Source organism: Phyllobates terribilis, unplaced genomic scaffold (assembly GCF_046119375.1).
Source record: "Phyllobates terribilis strain yellow unplaced genomic scaffold, ASM4611937v1 Scaffold_1__5_contigs__length_1240528914, whole genome shotgun sequence".
In the NCBI taxonomy this organism is placed as follows: Eukaryota; Metazoa; Chordata; class Amphibia; order Anura; family Dendrobatidae; genus Phyllobates; species Phyllobates terribilis.
Window position 1 is genome coordinate 214,747,537 of NW_027362761.1, and position 17,481 is coordinate 214,765,017.

General features: G+C 40.2%; 1 protein-coding gene across 3 annotated transcripts in view; it reads right to left on the reverse strand.

Annotated features, from left to right (window-relative positions):
* Nucleotides 1–17,481, reverse strand: part of SLC35D2 (solute carrier family 35 member D2) — a 135,062-nt gene that overhangs the window by 56,299 nt on the left and 61,282 nt on the right. For all 3 annotated transcript variants that reach the window (XM_073670983.1, XM_073670982.1, XM_073670985.1), the window contains one exon: nt 9,770–9,838. In XM_073670983.1, coding sequence (XP_073527084.1) covers nt 9,770–9,838 — 69 coding nt within the window. The remainder of the gene's footprint in view (nt 1–9,769; nt 9,839–17,481) is intronic.

Genomic DNA, 17,481 nt, shown 5'->3' on the forward strand with positions numbered 1-17,481 from the left:
ATGTTCTATAGACAATCAATAGAGTTGTGGCTTGCATGCTTGGCCACCAGTCCATTCAAATGAAGCACTTTAAAACCTGTTTTCAGATTGGCAGCTGTCCACAGCCGTGTGGCCCCTAGACATTTAGCAAGTTATTGCCTATATTCGGGATAGGAAATAACCTGGTAAATTGGGACTAGGCTAAAAGGGGTTTTCCCATGACCAAAAGTTCATTTTAAAAATTGTCTGTGTCTGACCGTGTACGGAACATACCACATCTCCTGGGCAGGGGAGGAAGCAAAAGACGACACAGACATTACTGCTAGGGATCACAGAGGATTCATTTTGTGAGGTAAAATATTGTTTAAAAACAGGCAGTGAAATGTTTTACCTCACAAAATGAATCCTCTGCGATCTCATGCTGTAATGTCTGTATACTCTTTTGCTTCCTCTCCTGCTGTAATGTCCGTATACTCTTTTGCTTCCTCCCCTGCCCAGGAGATGTGGTATGTTCCGTACACGGTCAGACACAGACAATTTTTTTAACTTTTGTTCGTGGGAAAACCCCTTTAATAAGAGTGCTAAAATGGCAGACGTAGTGACTTTATGATGCCCTGATGATTCATCAGCACTTTCCAATCATGTCCTCAGGAATGGGTGATGAGGTGACCCCCTCCCTTTGTCAAACCACTTGGGTGCTACAACCAATATTTTGTGAACACAGCAAAAACAAACAACTTGAAGCTCATTAACCCCTTGGTGATGGAGCCAATTTTGACCTTAATGACCAGGCCAAATTTTTGAAATCTGACCGGTGTCACTTTATGTGGTAATAACTCTGGAACGTTTCAACAGTTCCAGTGATTCTGAGATGTTTTTTCGTGACATATTGTAATTCGTGTTAGTGGTAAATTTTGGTCGATTTGGTTGATTTGCATATATTTATGAAAATATCGCAATTTTCAAACTTTAAATTTTTATGCCCTTAAATCAGATGGTTATACCACACAAAATAATTAATAAATAACATTTACCATATGTCTACTTTAGATCTGCATCATTTTTTAAACCTTTTTTTTTTTGGAGAAAGAAGAAATCAAAACTGATCAGCAATTTCAAATTTTTTCAACAAAATTTACCAAAACTTTTTTTTAGGGACCACATCACAGTTGAAGTGACTTTGAGGGGCCTATATGACAGAAAATATCCAAAAGTGACACCATTCTAAAAACTGCACCCCTCAAAGTCCTTAAAACCACATTAAAGAAGTTTATTAACCCTTCTTGTGCTTAATGAAATGTGGAAGAAAAAAAATGAACATTTAACTTTTTTTTCACAAAAATTTGTCGTGCAATTTCTCCTGAGTAAGCCAATAACCCACACAAGGGGAAAACTACTATTTGAGCACACGGCAGGGCTTGGAAGGGAAGCAGCACCGCTTGACTTTTTGAACTCAAAAATGGCTGGAATCGAGAGTGGATGCCATGTCGCATTTAGAGAGCCCCTGATGTGCCTAAACAGTGCAAACCCCCCACAAGTGAACCCATTTTAGAAACTAGACCCTTCAAGGAATGTATCTAAATGTGTGGTGAGCACCTTCAATTCCCAGGTGCGTCACAGAAGTTTATAACGTTGAGCTGTGGAAAAAAAAAATTCCCATAGTTCTTTTAGCCCCAAATTTTGCATTTTTGCAAGGGTAACAGGAGAAAATGGACCATAAAATTTGTTGTGCAATTTCTCCTGAGTACAATGATACCCCATATGTGTGGGAAAACCACTGTTTGGGTGCACAGCAGTGCTCGGAAGAGAAGGAGCGTCATTTGACTTTTTGAACGCAAAATTAGCTGGAATCATTAGCGGACACCATGTCACGTTTGGAGAGCCCCCGATGTGCCTAAACATTAGAAACACCCCACAAGTGACCCCATTTTAGAAACTAGACTTCTCAAGGAATGTATCTAGAAGTGCGGTGAGCACCTTGAACCCCCAGGTGCTTCACAGAAGTTTATAACGTTAAACTGTGAAAAAATAAATTTTTGGTAATGTTGGTTTTGCCCCATATTTTTCATTTTCACAGGGGTAACAAAGTAAAATGGACCATACAATTTGTTGTGCAATTTCTCCTGAGTACACCGATACCCCTTATGTGATCGGAAACTACTTTTGAGGCATAGTACAAAGCTCAAAAGGGAAGAAGCACCATATTGGAGTTCAGATTTTGCTGGAATAGTTTGAGGGTGCCATATCACATTAGCAGAGACCCTGAGGTGTCAGAACAGCAGAAACCCCCCATAAGTGATGTCATTTTACAAACTACACCTCTCAATTAATTCATCTAGGGGTGCGTTGAGCATGTTGACACCACATGTGCCTCACAGAATTTTATACCATTGGGCGGTGAAGAAAGAATAATTACATTTTTACCACTAAAATGTTGTTTTAGCCCCAAATGTTTAATTTTTATAAGGGCTAATAGGAAAAAATGGACCTCTCAGTTTGTTGTACAATTACTCCTGAGTACACCAATACCCTACATGTAATTGAGAATTATTTTTGAGGCACAGTGCAAAACACAGAAGAGAAGGAGTGCCATAATTTAGTGCAGATTTTATTGTCATGGATTGTGGGTGCCATGACCCACTGGGAGAGTGGACTTTGAGGGGCCTATATATTGGAAACTCTCCAAAAGAGATACCATTTTAAAAACTGCACCCCTCAAATACTTTATAACTATTGTCGGGAAATTTTTTAACCCTTCAGTTGCTACACCGGAATTAATGCAAAGTGTAATGAAAAAATAATCATTTATATTTTACCTCTAAAATCTTGCTTTAGCCCCAAATTTCTCACTTTTGCAAGAGGTAAAACCAAAAAGTGGACCTCACAGTTTGTTACCCACTTTCTTATGAGTGCGATGATACCCCACATATAGTCAAAAAGTTCTGTTTGGACAAACGACAGGACTCGGAGAGGAAGGTGCAATATTTAAATTCTGGAACACAGATTTGGCAGAGAAAGACGGCGGGCACCATGTTGCATTTGCAGGGCCCCTATGGTGCCTAAACAGCAGAAACCCCATAACAGACCCCATTTTGGAAACTACACTCCTCAAGGATTTTATCAAAGGGTATAGTGAGGATTTTGAATCCAAATGTACTACAAAGAATTTGATAACATTAGGTTGTCATATTGAATAAGTCATCATTAGTATTGAGCACAAGTGCTCACTACTCGCTTGCATCGGGGTGCTTAGGTATGCACCGAGTATCGTGGGTGCTCGAGTGACATGCTCGTATCCCTGCCTTCCATGTTTTGCAGCTGTTAGACATCCCAAAGAAATATGCAGGGATTGCCCATGTATGGCAGGCAATCCCCGCATTTGTTTTGGCTGTCTAACAGCCGCGAAACAAGCGGGGCGGAGACTCAAGAATGTCATTTGAGCACCCGTGATACTCGGTGCATAACCGAGGACCCGATGCAAACTCGAGTAGTGAGCACTTGTGCTCAACACTAGTCATCATATCATCATCAATTTTTTTTTATTTTTTTTAAGTGTTGCCATCTTGATCTGCTACCGCATTGCTCCGTTCCACCTTCTGCAGGTTGTGACCTGCCAGATCTCTCCAGTGTTTGCTGGAGCGATCTGGAAGTTACAACTCAATGTAAGTTTATGCTCTCATAAACTTACACTGAGAGCTTGTGACTGTTACCTCTGACTACCGGTCACAAGATGACAGCGCGGGACTGGAGCGGCGCCAGGAAGAGCTGAAGACGGCAGCTGGTAACAATAACACTAGGGTCAGGGAACTTAAATTAAATGCACCCCTCCTGCGCTGAAACATAAAAAACATGGAGTGGTGCTCTAAAGGTATATCTCATCAACAGACCAAGTGTTATTTAATACACCTGTATGGTGTCAGTCTTAGGCCATGGCCCCACTATCAGTATTTGGTCAGTATTCGGTCAGTATTTTTTCTCAGTAGTGGGAGCCAAAACCAGGTGATGAACAATCAGAGAAAAGGTATAATAGAATCAAGTGCATCAATTATGCATTTATCACACACTCCTGGTTTTGGCTCCCACTCCTTAAAAAAAATACTGACCGAATACTGAGGCTATGTGCCCACGTTGCGGACCTGAAGCATATTTTTTACGCTTCTCCCTGGCGGGAAAATCGCATGCGGATATTACATGCGGTTTTCCCGCCAGGTAGAAGCGTTTGTGAGGCGTCTTTGCATGCATTTCCGCATGCGGGTTTTCAAGCACTTCTCCAAGCATCACTTGGAAAAGTGCTTGACAACTTGTTCAGAATGGTAAAAATTAAAAAAATAAACTTTATACTCACCTTCCGATGCATTCTCTGCCCCGTCCGGAGTCTTGAGCGGCTCACGCTGTTGTGTGCAGGACCTGCGGTGACGTCATTGAGTCATGTGGTGGGTCACATGACTCAATGACGTGGCAGGTCCTTCAGACAACAGCGCGACGGAGGGAAAACATCAGAAGATAAGTATAAACTTTATTTTATTCTTTTTTTTCCTTTTTCTTTGGTACCCAGGTCTGGATGAGAGTCTCCTCTCATCCAGACTTGGGTACCATCCGCACATTGATTCCGCTGCGCTTCCGCAAAATTAATGAACATGCTGCGGATTTTTGACCGCAGCATATACGCTGCGGAAAAATCCGCAGCATGGGCATTGACATTGCGGAATGCCATTGGGGACCATGGGGTGCGGATATACATGCGTTTTTCAAGCGTTTACGCTGCGGAAATTCCGCAGCATATACGCTTGAAAAACGCTACGTGGGCACGCAGCCTTATTGTGGGGCCGTGGCCTTAGGCTATGTGCCCACGTTGCATTTATGAAGCAGAAAATTTCTGCTGCATAAATGCAAGTCCTCTCCCGGTAAAACGCATGCGGAATTCCGCACGCGTTTATCGCGCATTTTTCGCGCGTTTATCACGCGTTTTCCACATGCGGAATTGCCTTGCGTTTTTTATGCATTGGACAAAGGCAATTCCGCTTGCGGAAACGCAAAATTAAATGACATGCTGCGGATTTTTGAACGCGGCATAAACGCTGCGGAAAAAACCGCAGCATGTGCATAGAACTTGCGGAATCCCATTGGGGACCATGGGGTGCGGATATACATGCGTTTTTCAAGCGTTTACGCTGCGGAAATTCCGCAGCATATACGCTTGAAAAATGCTACGTGGGCACACAGCCTTAAGGTTTTTAACACTGTCTATAAACTAACAATCGTCTATTGAGCTGCAAGTCATTTTTTTTTTCAAGCATTTGCACAAATGTTGCAATTGTACTACATGGAGATCACAAGACTTGTGGAAGTTTAATAGGTCTAACTGCATATCATCATATATCAGGGCAGCACAGTGGCTCAGTGGTTAGCACTGCAGCCTTGCAGTGCTGGGGTCCTGGGTTCAAATCTCACCAGGAACAACATCTGCAAGGAGTTTGTATGTTCTCCCTGTGTTTGTGTGGGTTTCCTCCAGGTTCTCCAGTTTCTACCCAAACTACAAACACATACTGATAGGGAATCTAGATTGTGAGCTCAAATGGTGACAGTGCCAATAATGTCTGTAAAGCACTGTGGAATTAATATAGCTATAAGTGTGAGTAAAATAAATAAAAAATATATCAAGAGTTTAAAAAAGTGTCAATTAATATTTTGTGCAGCATCTAGGAGATTACACTACGCCTATCCTAAATATTTAATCTCTGCTCCCAGCCATTGCTGCAAGGTTCCTTCTGTATATTACATCCAGCTCCCACTGCATAAGGAGCGAGCTTATCCCATGATGAAATATACAAAGATATTTTGCCTTATAAGCAACGCTATGTACCTCTACAATAGTTTTATTATACCGATGCAAAATGGAACTGTAATACACCAGTGTGCACAAGCCCTTAAGGTGCCCCTTAACTACAGAACTTATATGAAACATCTTTCAACACTTCTGTGCCAGAGAGCTGGTATAATTGAGTCTAGAGGCTCTGTTGCAAATTACGTCAGATTTAACAATTTCATAACATGGAGCTGTATGCAGCAATATTTTTCCTATTAAACATCAGAAACCATGACTGAACCTGATGCATCTCATTGCAAGTCAAAGATGTCCATCTGGTTCAGTGATTTCCATCATACAACAGATCCAGCTCTGCAGCGTGATATTCTTTAAAAATAGAAACTACAATGAATAAAAGAACAACTATCAACTAATTTATAATTAAATGCAATACTTCCATGATAAATCAGGGTGTATTTTGGGATTTTTTCAAGTTTTGGGGAAATTAAATAAATAATACAACCTCAACTTAAAAAAAAAAAAAAGTTGGCGTACTGTGTAAAATGTAAAGAAAACAAGAATGCACTGAATGGGAAACCTCCTATAGCCATATTTTATTAACAACAGAACACAGAACAAAGATCATGAGTTGAAAGATAGACATTTTTCCATTTCATTTAAAAGAAAAAAAACTCATTTAGAAATAGGTGGCAACACATCTCAAAATTGTTGGGTTTAGCATCCCCTCTTCTTTTTTCAACAGCCTGCAAATGTATGGGAAGCGAAGAGACCAACTGCTGGAGTTTTGAGAGAGGAATATTGTCTTGTTCTTGTCTGATGTAAGATTCTAGCTGTTCAACTGTCCTGGGTCTTCTTTGCCAGATTTTTCATTTCATAAAGCGCCACATGTTTTCTATTGGCGAAAGGTCTGAACTGAAGCCAGTTCATCATCCGAACTCTTCTTCTGCAAAACCAAGCTGTTGTGATGGATGCATGATGTGGATTCGCATTGTTTTGCTGAAATATGCAAGGCCTTCCCTGAAAATGACACTGTCTAGATGGGAGCATATGTTGTTCTAAATACTCTAATTAACGTTCACTGTTGAACGTGCCTTTCAAGATGTGTAAGCTGCCCATGCCATAGGCACTAAGGAACCCTGTGCCATCAGAGATGAAGGCTTTTGTACTGTGCAGTGATGACAAGCTGGATGGTCCCTCACCTTTTGAGTCCCAGGACATGGCAATTGTGGTTTCTATAAAGAATTTCACATTATTATTCATCTGATCACAGAACATTTTTTTTAACTTTGCCTCAGTCCATTTTAAATGAGCTTTGGCCCAGAGAAGATGACATCATTTCTGGATTGTGTTGGTATATGGCTTTACCTTGTATTTGTGGATTGTACAGCAAACTGTGTTCACAGACAATGATTTTTGGAAGTATTCCTGAGCCCATGCAGTGATTTGTAGGACTGAATCATGCAAGTTTAGAATGCAATACCACCTACGGCCACCATTGGCCTTGTTCCTTGTGCAAATTGAGTTCCCCAGAATCTCTGAATCTTTTGATGATATTATGTACTGTGGATGGTGGAATATTCAAAGTCTTCGTAATTTTTTGTAGAGGAACATTTTTCTGAAATTGTTCCACAATTGTTAGAAGCAGTTGTTCACAAATTGATGAACCTCTGACCATCTTTGCTCCTGAGAGACCCTGCCTCTGGAACATGCTCTTTTCATACAGTCAAGTGACTTTTGTTAACCCCAGCCGTTTGTTAACCCTTTCACAACTTTTTTGAGATGTGTTGCTGTCATCAGTTTCTAAATTAGTAATTTTTTCAATTGGAATTGAAAAATGTCTAACTTTCAACTTCTGCTATGTGTTCTGTTGTGAATAGAATATGGCTATATCAGATTCACAAATCATTGCATTCTTCTATTCTTTACATTTTACACAGCGTCCCAACTTTGTTGGGTTGTAATAAAACTCTATTGCAAGATCAGCGATAGCACAGAAATGGATGTAAAATTCTTGTCCATTAACATCTGATTGATCTTTTTAATTAAGTTCAACCAATGTTAATGAGATAAATGTAATCAGCGTAGAAAGAAACTTGACTACAATGGGTCTGTGGAATAGTACAGGGTAGAAAGAAAATGAAAATGTAATATCTTTTCCCCTCTCTCTCTCTACCTTTCCTAATTAGGGAGGTGGAGAGGTTTTGGATGGTGGGTGGGTTTTAATCATGTAGCATATTACTGTAATTTTATGTTTAACTTTTGTATGATTATGTGAGATTTTCCTTGGATTATATTTGTTTTCACATACTTAAGTTATATTGTATTACAGTAAGTATATTAAGGTTTTAAAACACAAAAATAATTACATTTAATAGCGATAAAGCATTTCAGGATATTTCTCATTTCTTTAAATGTACCGTATTTTTCGGACTATAAGACGCACTTTTTTCCTCCAAAATTTTGGAGGAAAATGGAGGGTGCATCTTATAGTCCGAATGTTGGGGGGGGGGTGTATATTTATGTGGGGTGTGGGGGGAGCGGTATCGGTGGAGGAGCAGGGCACAGGGGGCAGCAGCCGCCCGCTGCAGCCTACACTGTCCCCGCTGCTAAAGAAAATGAATATTTACTGCTCCCCACGCCCATGGGGCGTGGGGAGCACTGAATGTTCATGCTCCTTAATAGCGGTATACAGTGAAGCCGCGCTGTGGCTCCTGCTGCTGCCGGCTATCTCCTGTGCCCGCTGTTAAAGGGCATGAATATTCAACCTCTCTCCATGCCCATGGGCGTGGGGAGGGGGTGAATATTCATGCCCTTTAATGAACGGGCACAGGAGATAGCCGGCAGCAACAGCAGCCGCAGCGCGGCTCCGCTGTGTGCCGGCTATGAAGGAGAGTGAAGTCACTGCTCCCCGCGCACACAGTCCCGGTGTGGGGAGCAGTGACTTCCGGCAGCTGATCTCTCCTTGTGAGCCGCGCATGGCAGTGACGTCATGCGCGGCTCACATGGAGAGATCAGTGCAGGAAGACAGGACGCAGCGCTGGAGGAGAGAAGAAAGGTGAGTAGGAGTGTTTATTTTTTTTTTTTAATGTGCAGCATGATGGGGATTAGGGGGACCATGCATACTAGGACAGAGATTAGGGGTGCCATGCATACCAGGACAGGGATTAGGGGTGCCATGCATACCAGGACAGGGATTAGGGGTGCCATGCATACCAGGACAGGGATTAGGGGTGCCATGCATACCAGGATAGGGATGAGGGGTGCCATGCATACCAGGACAGGGATGAGGGGAGCCATGCATACCAGGACAGGGATGAGGGGTACCATGCATACCAGGACAGGGATGAGGGGTGTCATGCATATGAGGATAGGTATGAGGGGTGCCATGCATACCAGGATAAGGATGAGGGGTGCCATGCATACCAGGATGGAGGGATGCCAGGCATACCAGGATGGAGATGGGGACCATGTATAAAAGGAAGGAGGGCGGAATATATACCAGGATGGGGGATATTGTCAGAATTGGGGGACATTACCCCTATACCAGTGTCAGCAGAAGACCCCCTGCCCCTTAAAAGTGCATCATCATGACCACATTTTTTGCTTAAATTTTTATTTTCCTCCTCTAAAACCTAGGTGCGTCTTATGGTCTGGTGCATCTTATAGTCCGAAAAATACGGTATGTTAATGGATTTTAAAGTGTTGCTAGACAAGTCTGTGTGAATTCATTCACTATTAGCAAAGAATATAAAGCTACTAATTTCAATGAGAACATTTAGTAGAAAAATTAAACGTAATGGTAAAAAAAACTGAATAAATCAAGCACAAGAAAACTGAATGAAGAAAAAAAAAAAAACACCTTAGTGAAACATGTATGGATGACTTATTAATGATGATCTTTCACAAACAAGAAAGCTGTATACAGAACAGATATAGTTAAAAATATGGATGACAACATCTTACCTGGCTGCTATAAAAGCTCCAATTACAATGGCTAATATGCTTAGTGTGACAAATATTGAAAATCGTTTCCTGTGAATTAGAAAATGTGTAAATAAGAATTTGGAAGCAGTTAGTCATTAATACATGTAATAAATAAAATAGATAGGATCATTAGAAAAAACTAAGTCCACATTAGAAAAAACTAAGTCCACCCTTTTTAAATTCTATGGTTTTATGCATCATGATGTTTAAAAAAAATCTGGTTTTCATTGGATCTTAAAGTCACTTAAATACAATCTCAGATGCACTACAACACATAACAAATTATACCGTATCATTATTTAATAAAAACTAGGATAAAATGTAAAAGCAGTATATGAAAAGTTAAGGGTTTATCCGAGATTTTGCTTATTTTTCCCTACGGGGCTAAGAACTTACAGGTAAGTTGTTGCCAACTACCTTCCTGTTCTACCGGGTGCCGATCTCTACCAGTTCAGAGTGGTCATGGACTACTCCTGCTAGCAATTCAGTGACTTCTGCTGATGTCACATCAACAGAGCAACTTCTAATATTCCTCTCTGCTCTGGAGATAAGGCATCACTGCCAATGTCAAGCTGATTGACAGCCAGCTCTCCGTTGCTTAACAAATAACGTAGCGAAATATTTGTTGCTGCCTATCAATCTGGGAAGGGTTTAAGTCAATTTAAAAACAATTTCAGCTCCATCATTCTAAAATGAGGATGAATATTTATAGGTAGAAAACATTCATGACAGTTGACAATCTTTCCAAGAGTGGATATGTCAGCAAATCCACCCCATATCAAACCATGCAATGATCAGAGAAATTGCAAAACAAAACCTAGGACCTACAGCTCAGACTCTAAAGGCCTCAGTTAGCATGTTAAACATTCAAGTTAATAACAGTTAAATTAGAAAAAGACTGAACAAGTATGGCTTATTTGGAAAGGTTTCAGGAGAAAGCCTTGTCAGGAAAAAGAGCATGACGTCATGCAAAATTGCATCTGAACAAAGCACAAAAAACACTGGAACAATGTCCTTTGGACAAATGAGGCCAAAGTTAAGAAGTTTAACAATATACCATATTTAGCAAAAACCAAACAGTATATGAGCATGAATACCTTATGCCAACTGACAAGCACGGTGATGGTGGGGTGACATTTGAGCTTGTTTTGCAGCCAGAGAACCTGGGCACCTTGCAGTCATTGAATCGACCATGAACTCCTGTGTATAATAAACTATTCTGGAGTGAAATGCGAGGGCAATCTATCCATAAGCTAAAGCATGGCCAAAACTAAGCCATTCAACAAGACAACGAAGCAAATCTACATCAGAATGGCTGAAAAAGAAAAGAATCAAGGTGTTGCAATCGTCCTATCAAAGTCCAAAGCTCAACCCAAATTAAAAGCTGTGGCAAGAACCTAAAGAGAACCTGTCACGTGTTCAAAAACTGTAGTTAAATATCTTGTAAAAATCAACAAATGTGAATATCTCTGAAATTTAGTCACTTGTATATGAGAACATTGAAGTGGGAACATCCCAATAAATTATGGTCAACCTAAAGCATACCAAAAAGTCCCAAAGAAATATAAAGAGAAGAAGTATGCCCAAACAAAGGGATCACCTAAAATGAATCACAGACAAACACAAGCCACATGATAAAAACAATTAAAGTAGCTCATAAGCTATATTGACACACAAAGACATGGTTATAATAAAGCACATGCCTTATCCTCAGATGCTTATTTAAATAGTGGTACACAAGAAAGCAGACAAAATGTCTAAAATATGCACATCACCAAGGTGGCTATGTTACCTACAGATGTAAAAGTGACAAGTGTAGCCTATATGTAAAGAATGTATTGCCAGCACAGCCTAACCTTTAGCTCCAAAAATGTGACCCAGAAAATGGTATTTAGTAAAATGGATAGTACATACTTAAGTCCGAGACCGGTGTACACAGGCAGCAATGAGCTGAGGGAGGAGACCGCACAAAAGGTGTGGCTTCCTCAGGGGTAAAGTTAAAAAAAGTAGTTAAATATCTTGTAAAAATCAACAAATGTGAATATCTCTGCAACGGAGTCACCTAGCACAAGAATGGTAGAATCCGGGGAGCTCAGGGATTTTTACAAGATATTTCACTCAATATTTTTGAAAGAACTGTGCATAATTTTTTATTAGTATTACATCCTGATATGCAAAACCACAGAATTCAGAGAGTGTATACTTCATTTTTTTTATGACTGTGAATATTATTATTATTAATAATTTATATAGGTAAGTTTTTTTGCCTTGATTTGCTATAAAAGAAGAAAAGTAAAAACTGTCTACTGTATGAACAGCAGATGTCACTGTCTCCCTTTATAGCGATACCCAATGCTCAGTAAGTTCTTCAAGCCATGGAAATAATGAGAAGTTGCTATTCAAGATAAAATAATATTTCCCCAAGAATTATATTTTTCATCCATATAATCCTCTATATGGCCGTTTTTCTCTTTTGTTTTTTTTTTTTTTTTTTTTTTTTTTTTTACACATCCGTACGACATCCATCAAATTTACAACGGTTGGCATGTAAAGAATCGCAGCATGCACTATTCTGATCTATTTTCAGATCAGACTCACCTATTAAACTAAATGGGTATCTTAAAAAATGGTTGCCACATGAACACTATTAGTATTGCATCAGTTTTTTTTATGGATCCATTGCAATTAACATAGGAAACTGTATGGGTGTGTTCCCACGTTCAGGATTTGCTGCAGTTTTGACGCTGTGTATTTATGCAGCGTCAAAAATGATGCGGCCAGATGTTACAGCATAGTGGATGGGATTTCTAGAAATCCCATGTCTACTGTGCGTCTATGTGCACCTGCGGATGACCCGCTGACACTGATATGCGGCGCGTCTTTCAGATTCGTCAACTTCTCTAGCGGGTCCGCATGTGGACTTTCCCTGTAGACTTGTTTAGATAAGGAAAATTCACGTGTAAAAAACGTAAAATGCATGTCCGCTACTTTGTATAATAGGTGCTGGAATGGTGCGGAAATTCTACAGTGTCAAAACTGCAACAAATCCTGAAGGTGGGAATGTACCCTGTAATAGCAGGCAGCTCCAGTGCACACCCACACTACATCTGTGCCTATACACTGTGTTCCAAATTATTATGCAAATAATATTTTCTCAGATTTTCCCAAATTACCTATATGAATTGCAGTCATTGTAATTTTCCAGTCAAATAACTATTAGAGTACAATTGAAAGGTTTTTGTACCCGTCTCATGCTGCACATAACACATCTGCATCTCTGGCTGCTATGGGCATAAAAGGGGACAAACTTATGGTGTGGCACCCATGCTCCCCTGACCTCAACCCCATTGAGAACCTCTGGAGCATCATCAAAAGGAGTATCTATGATGGCGGGAGGCAGTTCACATCTAAGCAACAGCTCTGGGAGGGTATTCTGTCCTCATGCAAAACATTTGAAGCAGAAACCATCCAAAACCTGACAAATTCAATGGACGAGAGAGTTCAGAAGCTCCTTTCGAACAAGGGGTCCTATGTGCAAATGTAACATCACCTAGAAAAAAGTTTTGTGTTGAAAACTGTTTGATTTCAGTTTGTAATAACCTGCTAATGCTTATCATTTCAAAAATGAACATTTTTTTGTTCTTTATTAAAATGAAAAGGTTGAAAACTCTGCTGTGCATAATAATTTGGAACATGCATTTTGAGTGCAGTTTGAGTGTTTTATTTTTTTAAAAATATACTGTTATCATAGGCAGTTTGTACAAAAACCTTTCAATTGTACTCTAATAGTTATTTGACTGGAAAATTACAATGACTGCAATTCATATAGGTAATTTGGGAAAATCTTAGAAAATATTATTTGCATAATAATTTGGAACACAGTGTAGTCGGGCACATACGCTCAAGAGGTGCACAGTTAGGAAGGATACCAAGGCACCTGTCCACCAAAGAGACCCATTGTAAAGAAGTGTACATTGCATGGTAAACAATTCTTTGCAGTGGCCATGTATTCTATGCAGTTAAGCAAATGGTAAGCCAGAGCATAACACATAACAACCAGAAAGAGACAAAAAAAAAAAAACACTCCTTTGGCCTCCGTCTGGTTAATGGTCACTGATAGTAACGTTACAGTAAACATCAGGAAAAGCTTCAGATGTATACTGTAGGCTAGTGTACAGACACCATGTGCACCTATCCTAAGATGTCTGTGCAACATTGCCTGTGCAATTTATGTGTCTGTAAGGTGCCCCAGCAAGCTAGTCGTGGGCGAGCTGTGGCCTCTGCTCGCTCTGGCACCCTACAGACAAGGTATGTCCTCCCTCTGATGTGTTGCAGTGTATGTGGTGCTTTCAACTTAATTCAGTCCAGCTGGTCGCGTCTGTCTCCCGGCATTTCTCTTCTGGAACCAGGGCAGCAATAAAGTCAGAGGACATGAGGTTCATAACAATAACCGGTACTTTACTTGGGGAAGAGAAATATGTACAATATTTACAAGCAGATATAATGGATAAGGCCCAACAGGTTGTCGTCTTTCCCACGGTTACTTGACACAACTTTAGCCCTGGTTCCCAATTTAAGTGAAGCATCTCTGTTGCCTTGTTCTTTAGCCCTAGAGAATCTTCCTCACCAGTGACAGTATATCCGGATCCTAGTTCTCCCCACATCTTAGGTTTGAGTCCTGACTTCTTCTGCAGCCTGCAGACAGAATGTGCCCCTGGGTCCTCATTGACTCTCTTAAGTTTCCCAGGCTGCATATCAACAGGGTAGAGGACTCAGCTGGACCGCGACCAGGTGAGAAGAATCTTTTTTTTAATTTGCTTGTACTGAAAAGCTGCGATATAGGGTACAGATATATGGGGGCCAGAAATGAGGCACGTTGGGATCAGGAATGAGGCACATGGGGGCCAGGAATGAGACACGTGGGGGCCAGGATGTGGGACATCATTACCGGAAGGGGTCAGGATGTGGGACATTATTACCGGAAGGACCAGAATGGGGGACATTATTACTGTGGGGGCTAATTAAGGGATATTATTATTGCTGTGATGTATTTTATTTTTGAGGATGCTGTTTTCAATGTTTCAGTAACTTTTTTTTTTCATCTGTCATAGTGTAGAAGTTGGGGAAAAAGTGGGGAATGTGCTCTGAAAGCAGTGCTCTAGATAACTGTGTTATTTTCTGCAGAGACGAGTCCTGGCTGGAAGAAGGGAAGATGAAGGACTTCAACTAGAGACGTCACTGTAGTGTTACCTGTACACTGACACTATGCATTGTAAACTATGTACACAACTCCTGTGTATAATGGCACGTATGGTAATATTAGTATTGTGCTTTATTTATTAATGATCAGTGTTGTAGTATTCGGTCACTATGTGGTGGTTATATGTGGTCTGGTCATGGTGTGGCAGTATTTGTTGCTTGTATGTGATATTATTGGTCATTTAAATAAATGTATATGACACATTCCCTTAAAGAAAAAAAATAATAAAATATGCCTAAAAAGAGTATTGGATATTTTAAGAAATGTTTAACAGGTTAGAGTCTACCTTGTTGTGGTGGCAAGCTTAAAAAATCTTTTGGCCAAAACAAAAGCTGATGGCTATGTCTGCGATATGGTGTTCGATGGGAACTGTTAATGTGTGATTGGTGAGGATGTGGTGCAGAAGTGGAGTTTTTCCAAGGGTGTGGAAGGTTGGAGGGGTGGAGGTGGAGCTGGGGTGGAGACTGGGCGGAGTCTCAATGGGGCCCTGAAATTTCTGGTGGCAGTCCTGATGCTGGGTATCGAAGGATTTCCATGGCAAAATAACTGAGGCCTCATTCACACATCCGTTATTTATTTTATTTTCTCTAATATGCAAAAGTTCTGTGAAAAGGCTCAGACTGTAAGGAGTAAGGGTTCTATTCACAAATAAATAATAAAAAATAAAAGATAGAACATATACGTAAAAATCAAAAGTAGGGGCCTTATAGGTTTACTCTGACAAAGTGTAAGGCTGAATTCATGTCAGTTTTTTTTTTATTTTCATTTATATTATTTGTGATGCGCCTATCCTAGGGTGGTTGCGGGCTTGTATTTTTAGGCTGGGAAGAGCCCAATAATCAGGGACCTTCCGAGCGTGATAATATCAGCCCACAGCTGACTGCTTTACCTTCGCTAGTTATCAAAAATAGGGGGAACCCCACGTTGTTTTTTTTATTATTATTGATTTAATAGGTTAAATAAGGTTAACAAAGTAACATAGGTCCATCAAGTTCAACCTTCCTCCCCCAATTGTACTCCCTACACTACACTAACACTACACTAACTTACTGGGGTTAGGCCTCAAATGTATTATTATTACAATTTTTATTATTGCTGCACCTTTACAATTAAAATGAACCAGTTGATAATTTTTTAATTAGTTTTATATTTTGTATTACTCTTGTGATTCTAATAATGGTATTACTAAAATCCCTATGCCTAAATCTGTTGATCCAGAAGAAGGCAAGAACCCCAGGACACATTCAGCCAATTTGCATCACGGGGAAAAATTCCTTCTTGACCCCGAGAAAAGGTGATCAGTCCTAGGACCCTGGATCAAACCTAATTATAATACTAGTTATGTAATTACTCTTATCGTATTAAATGTACTACTATAGGTGTAACATTTTGTCTAATTTAATTGTAACCCACAATGTTATGTGTAAATACCCTTTAGTGCCACATGAAAGGCACTAAAGGGCGCAATTTTATTATATGTAGGGGGCTTGTGACATTATATATCTACAGGACATCCAGCTAATCTATCTACCTACCTATCTTTTTAGATTTAGATTTCTTTAATAATTTTGTAAATTAGCATTAAGTTACATAGAGAATTACAGTATGTAAAAGATGATGTTAAAAACGCATCCCATACAGAGTGCATACGCATGTCATACGATGCTAGGTGAGAAAAAAACGCACACTCACATGACACTCCAAAGACACTCACAAATCACTTACAAGACACTCACAAGACACTAGTCCTACTTTTCGGGATCAATAACGAAGCAATTTTGTTTACACAGATGTGAACGAGGTCTAACTGACGTCACTGCTCTTCAGAGTCGCCGGGTCTCACAAGTGCAGCATGAGCTGGGAGTTGCTGCTGTTAAAGCCTGTGGAGCCTTAGAATGAGGCTGTATAGGGTTTTACGACAGATTCGGGGAACGTCGTGGGAAGCGCTGGACTACGTCGGACCTGCGTGGGACCTCATGACCAGGCTCATGACCAAAAGCACGCTCCCTCGTCAGAAAAGAGAGCTCTCTTGTCATCTTGACACTTCTTTTTAGAGCCGGCAAGGAAGCACACTATGACTACACATTGAAAGTAACACAATGGCGAGCAGGGACAGTCTATTGTGCATGCTCCGTATAGCAGAGAATAGCTCAGCCCTTGAAAGGGTCATTCCTGAAGACGATCTGTTTCAAAGTGGGATGACCTGAAACATCATTACAGTAGAAGAAAGAAAAAAAAAGAAAAAAAGAAAAAAACACAGATAGGAAGTTAGAGTAGAGAGGGAACGGTAGGGATTTTGTTTTCATTGAAGTATATTAGGAAAGTATTTTTTTATACAGTAAATAGAGATTAATATTAAATTCAGTTAGGTTTTGGACAACCCCGTAAACCTCACAGCTATAAGAACGGCAAAGGGCATATCGAATTCTTT